Below are 8,921 nucleotides of genomic sequence, written 5' to 3'. Positions count from 1 at the left end.
CTATTTTTAGGTGAAATATTTTTTTAGTCAGGGAAATTACTAAGAAGAAGCAACTCATCCCTACAGAACATTCTAGAGTAAGACACAATAATTATTCAACAATAATGGTTTCGTTTTCATTAAATGGATTATATCCAAAAGGAAAGGGGGGAAGGACGAAAGGATAGATGGGGAGAGATGGACAGAGGAGAGGAAATTGAGAGAGAGAAAGAGAAAGAGAGAGAAAGAGAGAGAAAGAGAGAGCAACGTTAAAAGCCTGTGACAGAGCAGAGAGATTTGTTCAAAAAGCAAATACGAGCTTTCAGTATTGATGCACTCAAATCATTTTCAGAGAACTGGAAAAAAAACCTGGACATATCAATCCTCACTTTCGGGGAAATCCATTTAAGACTGAAAAGCCCTTTTAATTCTCTGTGGCGGGGCCAATTTGCATATCATTTTCAAGGCTCAGGCTGGAATTTAATCAGGCAATTAGAAATCAATAGCATTTCGTCACTAAGTCACCTGATTAAAAAACTGTCTGAAAACCCTTGCTTGAATTAGACTCCTTTCAAGCTGGCCAAACATAAACAAAACTAGAAAAAAAACTCTCGTAAAACGCTGGTTGTCAGTCACACTCCAAGGACAGTGTGCTGCCCAATTCCTGCAGACAGAGGGGGACTGGGGGGCTGTATTTGCATTCGTTTGCATCTCTCTGGCAGGACAATCTCCAGCAGTAATCAGAGTGGCCGCGAGGGTGATGCCAGCCTAACCCTTAATTACAAAACATTCATCACCTGAGGGAGTGCACTGCACACAGTGGGACTGGGAGAGCCCAGGGGCTGATGAGCGGGTGTCTGGTGGAAGGGGAGTGGGGTTGCAATCTCTCTGATGAATCTCCCTGACAGACTCCCCCTCTCTTCTCATCCCTCTCACCGGTGTGTGTGTGTGTGACACCTCTATACCCCCCCCAACTAAAACACAGCTCATCTGTATTTGGGTTTGTCTTTGTTATTCCAAACTGACAGCTTGACTCAACTAACCACCCTGTATATCAGTTTTTCCACAGTGTGAAAGCCTTGATCTCACCTGCAGCGAGAGGCTTCCTGGTTACCGTAATTAGGAAAGTGATGAAGGCGAAAACTAAAAATAAGGATGTTTTTAAAATATGTGTCATTCATCTAGATGGGCAAACCAGTGATTATAGTAAAATGGTGCTTACAGTTAAACTGTGCTTTTAAGGGCTTTCCAGACAAAAGATTGGCTATGGGTTTTCCCAGGAACTGAACTGAACTCTTCTGAACACCCAAACATCTTCTTTAGACAAGACACTGTGCCATTTACACATGGCATTAGATATTCTGACCAGAGGGATAATGGAAAGTGCGTTTGTTCTTTAGGGTCAACATTTACATCTAGTATAAGCTGGTTAAGCACAGTCGCGTGCATATATCCACAAAAATGTCCTCTGAGACAAAAGTGAAGGATTTCCAGTAATTCCTCTCACCTTATGTGGGGTCAGTGGATAAGTGCTAAATTACCGAGCTGCTGGGTGAGAAGACAGCGGAAGCGTTGAGTGGGCTTCTCAGCAGACCTGAACTTTAACACTCCAGCATTCAACCTCATAATTTCTTATGAATGCTGCTGCCATTTATATCCGCCTGTGACATTTAAACCAGCAAAAGTGGAGTGTTCAGTATGTGTGTGTGTGTGTGTGTGTGTGTGTGTGTGAGTGAGAGAGAGAGAGAGAGAGAGAGTGTGTGTGTGTGTGTGTGTGTGTGTGTGTGTGTGTGTGTGTGAGAGAGAGAGAGAGAGAGAGAGAGAGTGTGTGTGTATGTATTTAAGGACAGGAATTTACAATCAATAAAAATACAAATACCAGACAATCATCTTGGGACTAATTTAAGATTATGTCCTGGATTTGTGTGTGTGTGTGTGTGTGTGTGTGTGTGTGTGTGTGTGTGTGTGTGTGTGTGTGTGTGTGTGTGTGTGCCCACTGGGTATTTTTAAAAAGGAGGGAATTGCCTGAAATAGGATTCCCAGTTCTATTGGGATAAGACCAGGATGTTGTCCTGGCGACCATAGCGTGTCATCTTTACCAAATGCGTCATTGTTAGGAAACACTTAAATCCCAGTCTGTGCAAAGAGCAACAAACTGGAAAATCCAATCTGTGCTCAGTGATGAAACACAAAACAGTGTGTTTGATCAGGATGGGCCAAACAGGAGCAAAGCCAGAACAACAGTAAACATTGTTAACCCCAAGTGTCCACATCCCACGCCACGAAGCAGCTTTAGCGCTGCTAAGCTTCAAATCTATTACAATTTATACATAAACAAAGACAACCAGTGCACCTCATAAAACAAACATAAAGCTTTATACGTCATAGTATTTTGTTAAAACACTGCACAGATACAAATGCAGTAGGTCACAGACAGACCGATAAAGTTTAATAACGTTTAAAGTAATATAAACCTCTGTTTAAACCCCTAACTCACAGTTTCAAAAGGTGCACCAGGTCATGACTGAGGCTGTGTGAAACAGCTGTCCAGACTTCACACTGAAACTAGACATGATCGACCCTATAAAAAGACAGGTGTCCATGCTTGATAATTATTTTTTGCGTGTGTGCTTTGAAGGCCAGTCTCAGCCGGACTCCTGCCGTGGGGACACCTGGCCTGAGTTATCAAGAAAATGGCTAAGAATCAGCTGGTGCAGCTTTAATTCTCACAGAAATAGGTATCGTCATCTTCTGGCAGCTCCGTCACACATTAGTGTGCGCTGTGTGAGCACTGCCATCCCTGGGGATTTCAGAGCTGAAAGACAAGAGAATGAGGATTGGCACAGTCATCGCCTGCCGCTCACTCACTGCTAGTTTTTACACACACAAACACAACATCAGGGCCCAGAAAGACCCCAATACAGTGGGTGTGCGTGAGGACAAATCATCCTGTCTTGTCATACACATACCCTCAATATGACTTCTCTAACAAAGCAGAGGATAGCATAGAGTGGGTGGACAAGAGGAGAGAGAGAGAGAGAGATCACAAGATTGAAAGAGAGAGAGAGAGAGAAGGAGGGAGGAACAGAGAGAAATGTGATCACAAGAGAGAGGGACAGAAACAGAAAGAGAGAGGATCATTACGAGAGAGAGTGAAACAGAGAGGGAGAGAGAGAGGGAGGAGGGGGAAGAGAAGGCCAGGATTAGAGGTTGATTGGATTGAGAGCGGGCAGTCTGTAGTGGTTGTACCTATGATAGGACTAGAGGGACGTCCTCTCCTCCACCTCCTGGGTCACTTGCATACAGTATTCATCATCCACATACCCACTCGCACGCACACACACACACACACACACACACACACACACACACACACACACACACACCATATCCCACATAACATATAGAAAGTCTTTCTCAAAGACACACGTTTCTTGGCAGTAGTTGGATCTGGTAGTGGCAGTAGTTGGATCTCTAACATTACCGGTATTCCTTTTTTTTTTTTTACAAAATTAAACAAAGTTTCATAAATCAGATTTATCAAAGTAGCCTTTGTTTACCTTCATGGCTGCTTACACACTATTAGCAACGTCATAAAAAGGCTAATGAGATGATCATCTAGAAAGCTTGTTCGTCAGAGGGGTGTATAATTCTGCCCTGAGCTCTGTCCTACTTTGCTCTCTGTGAACACAGAACTCAGACACCCTGGCCCAGCCAGAGAACATCTGCTAAATGGATAACACTTACACAGTGCCTCCGGTCAGATCGGTCAGATAGCAGAGTACAAGCTACTGTCATATAAAAATTATAATCTCATTTAAACTCAAACGGGTTCACTTGGACTTGGAATAGGACGATCCTTTGATGGGAATGCAAGTGGGATATCGGGTCAGCAAGAAACTCTGACCCACTCTGATCCAGCTCACATCCAAGGCAAGAAAAGAAAGATCTGGAAGGACTTTTGCCAGGCAGTAAAGGTTTAGGAGGGAGTTTTGGCAGACAACAGATCTCTTCTGCTGAAGAGATACGAATCAGAGTGTTTTTTTTTCTTTAATTCTGTTTCATTCTTGTGTTATTGGTGCCACAATCCCCACTCCCACACCCACACTCTCTTTACTCTCACCTCCTCTCTACTGTAAATGCACTCATTCTTTTCATACATTCTCTGACTGGTATGAATTCTTGTTTTCATTGCTAACTGTCCTTGGGAAGCACTAAGCTGAAAAAAAAAAACACAATATCTGTGAGCTTCATTCATCTGGACACCAAACTGTTTCAGAGGGCAAGAATATTTGTGACCCTCCTAAGCGCAACCAGTCCCTTGGGTCAATTTTTCTAAATTCCGTTATTGTATTTTCATGACAGACCATAAAACAAGCTTTGAAATGATGCCTATGTTAAGAATATTTCCCCTGGTGATCAATAAAGTATCTATCTATCTATCTGAATATTGACCAACAAACTACTAGGATAAGGCCATTCAAAGTTTTCTGATACACATGTAAAGTTCAGTGCTGGGCAGTGGTGGCTGGGCGATATGGCTAAACACTGTATCACGATATAAGCATTTCATATCAGTCGATATCGATAATTATTGATTTTTTTTAAAAAAAAAATCTATTTCAGATAAGGACCAGAAGGAAAAAAAAGTTCAATTTAAACACTTTTATTTTAAACTTAACCTTCCTCTGATTTTAATCACCTCAGTTATTTATACAGTACTTTCCTTCAAATATACTTAAGTATCGAAAGTAAAAGTCTTAAAATGTATTATGACTAACACAGTTGCATTTACCATTTTTGAAATGATTATGCACAGGCATAGGCATTCCTTGAGCCTTTCTCCTTCATTCAAGGACAAAATCAAATAAGAATTGTTGTATGTAAAAACTAAAAACAAACTAATCTGATGTCTTATCTTAGATACTTCAAAGTAACCACTTTTTGCTTTGTTGAATGTTTTACACTTTCGGACCAAATCAAGACTTTCCCTTTTGTGTTTGATAGTGTCAGATTGTCTATCATTGTCTATCATTGTATATCTATCTATAATTGTCTATCACTGTCTATCATCATTTGGTCGATGGCGTCATGAGACTAGTTATGGTCAAGAGGTCAACAAGGTAGTAAATAGTGGATATAACAATCACATAGGTTAGGTAACACCATTATTTAAAAATTTACTTAACTTAATAGAAAATATGCATGTATATGGACAGTCTTTTTTCCAAAAGGAAATTCAGCTGTACTTCAGCTGTCACAAAATGTAGTGGAGTAAAAAGTAAGATATTTGGCCTAGAAATGTACTGGAGTAAAAGTTAAAAGTTTAACAAAATTGTTATTTTATTTTAAAAAAATACTCAAGTAAAGTACAGTACAGATATATAAAAAATGACTTAAGTACAGTAATTGAGTAAATGTACCCAAGTAATGTCTGCCACTGGTCCTCCTGGGTGACTGATCCCTTTGTGTGGGTGCTGCTCTACCTGCTGCTCTATGACATTTGCATATTTTGTATATGTCCTTCTCCTTCTGCTGTTTTCTCTGTTTCTCTCTCTCTCTTTCTCTCTCTCTCACACACACACACACATACACAGACACACACACACGTACAGTACACAGACACACACACACACACACACACACACACACACACACACACACAAACACACACACACACACACACACAATGAGAAAGAAAGACAGAGACAGAAAGGGAGGGGAAGAGAGAGAGGGAGAGAGAGAGAGATTGTGTTTGTATTTGTGCATTTGTGTTTGTGTCAATACATTCCTTTTGTGACAAGAGGCACAAGGACGTGACCAAAAAGCAAGTCAGCAAGTCAGTGCAATGTCCTACAGACACACACAAAGCCACACAATCACACAATCCCAGCTCCACATTGCTCCGATCTTCCAAGGAGCACAAACACACCATCAATGTGCACCCCATTCTGCACTTGAGGACATCCTGTCTCCTCATAATGCTTTACTGAGCAAGCCACAAGCTCAAAACCCATACAGCCACACCACTTTGTTCCTTAAACACCACATGTGACACAAAGACATGGGACCCTGGGACCACTTCTACAAAATTGTTAAATCAAATCACTGTTGTATTACTATAGATTGATGTAGTATTAATTGATACTTTTTTTAAAAGTATATTTTTGGGGCTTTTTGCCTTTATTTGTATATATAGGACAGTGAAGAGTGAGACAGGAATTAAGTGGGACAGAGAGATGGAGTGGGATTGGGAAATGAGTGCAGGTCGGATTCAAACCTGGGTCCACGTGGGCACTAGGACCTGTACATGGCATGAGCATTGAGCCTGTTTTGCCACAGCTGCCCCCTGTATTAGTTGTTACTTAAGGTCTCCTCTTGAATGTTATTCCTCATTTTTGTAAGTCACTTTGGATAAAAGTGTCTGCTAATTGAATAAATGTAAATGTGAAGCACAATTTAAAAACACTCTCAGTGTGACCTGCGTTGTTTGACAGCACAGTCCGACGCCACACTCAAATCTCGCAGCCTCTGACATGGGAGACAGGAGAGTGCTAGCAAGTAGGCTAATACCCTGCGGGTGGTAACATCTGTCGTAAGTGCGTCTCTCACTGTAAGGTGGCAGGGGGTGAGGATTACTCACTGCACAAATCGGAATTGGCTGGCTAATGTTACAGTAGCTCTAGCGTACGAGTGTCAGTGAGCAGTGTAGGCTACTGTGAAGAATGCGCTCCCAATGACAGTGAGCAGTGGAGGCTACTGTGAAGACTGTGCTCCCAATGACAGTGAGCAGTGTAGGCTACTGTGAAGACTGTGCTCCCAATGACAGACTAACATTCCATTACATTTACATTTCATTTAGCTGACGCTTTTAACCAAAGTGACTTACTAAAAGGGAACAATCAAGGTACAGTGAATGTTAGTGCAGCAATAAGTACTACTCGCAGAGAATTGAGTGATCGTTCTAGTAGAGTTAAGTCAAGGTAAGGGAAGCAGAAGAGGGATAGTCAATTGGTGAGTGCTAGATTAAGCATGTCCAGTTGGTAGTGCTAGGAGAGGAGGTACTTTTGGAAGAGCTGGGTGTTCATGACAGGAGTTTTTTGAAGATAGAGAGGGGCATTAGCTCTAGCGCATTGTGTTGACGACGTGGTCCAGCACCAGCCACGAACCCACAAACTTGCACCACTGGCCTGGAAGGCTGGCGTGCTAGCAAGGAAGCTAACAGCTACGGGTGCTAGCGTCTTTCGCTAGCCCATCTCTTGAGACATACTCACTACCAGAAAGGCTTACTCACTGCACAGACTCACTGCACAGAATACTTTATTTTCACCAATCAACAGTCTTCTTTCATTTTCACTTGATGTTTGAAAACAGCAGGAGTCATTTAATAGAATGATATAATTATTATAAAACTCAAGGTAGGATAAGTTGTTCACAGTCAAACATTCAAATGTGAAGTTGTTTTTACAATGGACCGTGACATTTTTTTTAGAACGCCTCTGAGCATTAACACTTCACTGAGTAAGATAATTAAACAGAACACCGCCCAATGAGAGGCCTCTTGATGAATGTTTATTAGGTTTAGGATAAGGTGCTTTTAAGTCGACGGTGGCAGCACTGCCTGGAAGACGACGTTGGGGGTATAAAACACCATCGAGCATCCCCAATCCTCATGCAGGTAGGTAGCATGGACTCACCTTCAGTATCCTGGGCCCAGACAAGGGAGAGTGGAGAGAGGAGGCTGACGCCAATGCCCAGCCATATCCACAGCCACGGCCTCCGCATCTTCACTCGATCCTCAAAGCCTGTAGGGAGAGTAAGGGGAAGGCATTCCTTAAAACATTATCCTCACATCCTCACGCTAATACAATACACAGAGCACTAATATTCCCCAGTCTCAACGAAGGAAAGAGACGGACAGAGAGACAAAGAGAGGGGGGGGGGGGGGCAGAGAGTAAAAGAGGGGGAAGAGGAGTAGAGATAGAGAAATGGCAAGAAAGAGAGACAGAAAGAAAGAGAGCAAGAGATAGTGAGAGATTGAGAGAGAGAAAGAGAGCAAGAGATAGAGAAAAGAGAGAGAGAGGGGGGAGAGAGAGAGAGGAGAGGAGAGGAAGGTGTCTGAAGACAACTGTCTCCATAGAACCTGTGCACATCATCAGTAATCCTTACAATATCATAGAAAAACAATTAACCACAAGACAAAGCCGGGATGATTTGCCCGGACAATGGCTAACAGTCACTGTCTGAGTCCAGGTGTCCAGGCCTGTGGAGGCTGACTGGGTGCTTTGTGTGTGTTTGTGTGTGTGGCAAAAAGGGTTTCAGAACCGTAACGCTCTGAATGATGGGATGGACACCACATTTCTACAGAAATGCCAATACAACAGTCTGAAATATCTGACCATGACATATGGCAGAGCTTACAGTAAGAGAGAGAGGGAGAGGGGAAGAGAGAGGGAGAGAGAGAGGGGAAGGGGGGGGGCAGAGAAAGTAAAGGAAGTTTTTACTGTAATTAAGTGAGTCAAAGAGAGGAAATGAAAGAGAGGCAGAGAGGGAGAGCAAGAAAGTGAAGGATGTTTGGGCTGTACCCGAGAGAGAAGTAGGGAGAGACAGAGGAGAAGAGACAGTTCGAGGGGGAGAGATGTTATTTACTCTGAGACCTGCACAGCGGAGAGTTACAGACTCAGAGATTTGTTTGATGATGTAAGACAATTGTCAGATTTAGTCATCACCTGGCACCCTGGCTCACTGTTGCACATACACCAAATTAGTCTGCACACTGAGGGCCTCTGCGTGTGTGTGTGTGTGTGTGTGTGTGTGTGTGCATCTGTGTGTGTGTGTGTGTGTGTGTGTGTGTGTGTGTGTGTGTGTGTGTGTTTGTGTGTGTGCTCCTCTATCTGTGTGGGCATGTTTGTGTGCACAGGACTAAGGCTCCTTTATGACGC

General features: G+C 42.7%; 1 protein-coding gene across 6 annotated transcripts in view; it reads right to left on the bottom strand.

Moving 5' to 3' along the window:
• Positions 1–8,921, bottom strand: part of pcdh15a (protocadherin-related 15a) — a 267,430-nt gene that overhangs the window by 178,852 nt on the left and 79,657 nt on the right. For all 6 annotated transcript variants that reach the window (XM_048269713.1, XM_048269715.1, XM_048269717.1 and 3 more), the window contains one exon: positions 7,677–7,784. In XM_048269713.1, the coding sequence (XP_048125670.1) occupies positions 7,677–7,764 (88 nt within the window). In that variant the 5' untranslated portion in view covers positions 7,765–7,784. The remainder of the gene's footprint in view (positions 1–7,676; positions 7,785–8,921) is intronic.

The sequence above is a fragment of the Alosa alosa genome, chromosome 18 (assembly GCF_017589495.1).
Source record: "Alosa alosa isolate M-15738 ecotype Scorff River chromosome 18, AALO_Geno_1.1, whole genome shotgun sequence".
NCBI classification, from domain to species: domain Eukaryota; kingdom Metazoa; phylum Chordata; class Actinopteri; order Clupeiformes; family Clupeidae; genus Alosa; species Alosa alosa.
This window is presented reverse-complemented; position numbering and strand designations above follow the sequence as displayed.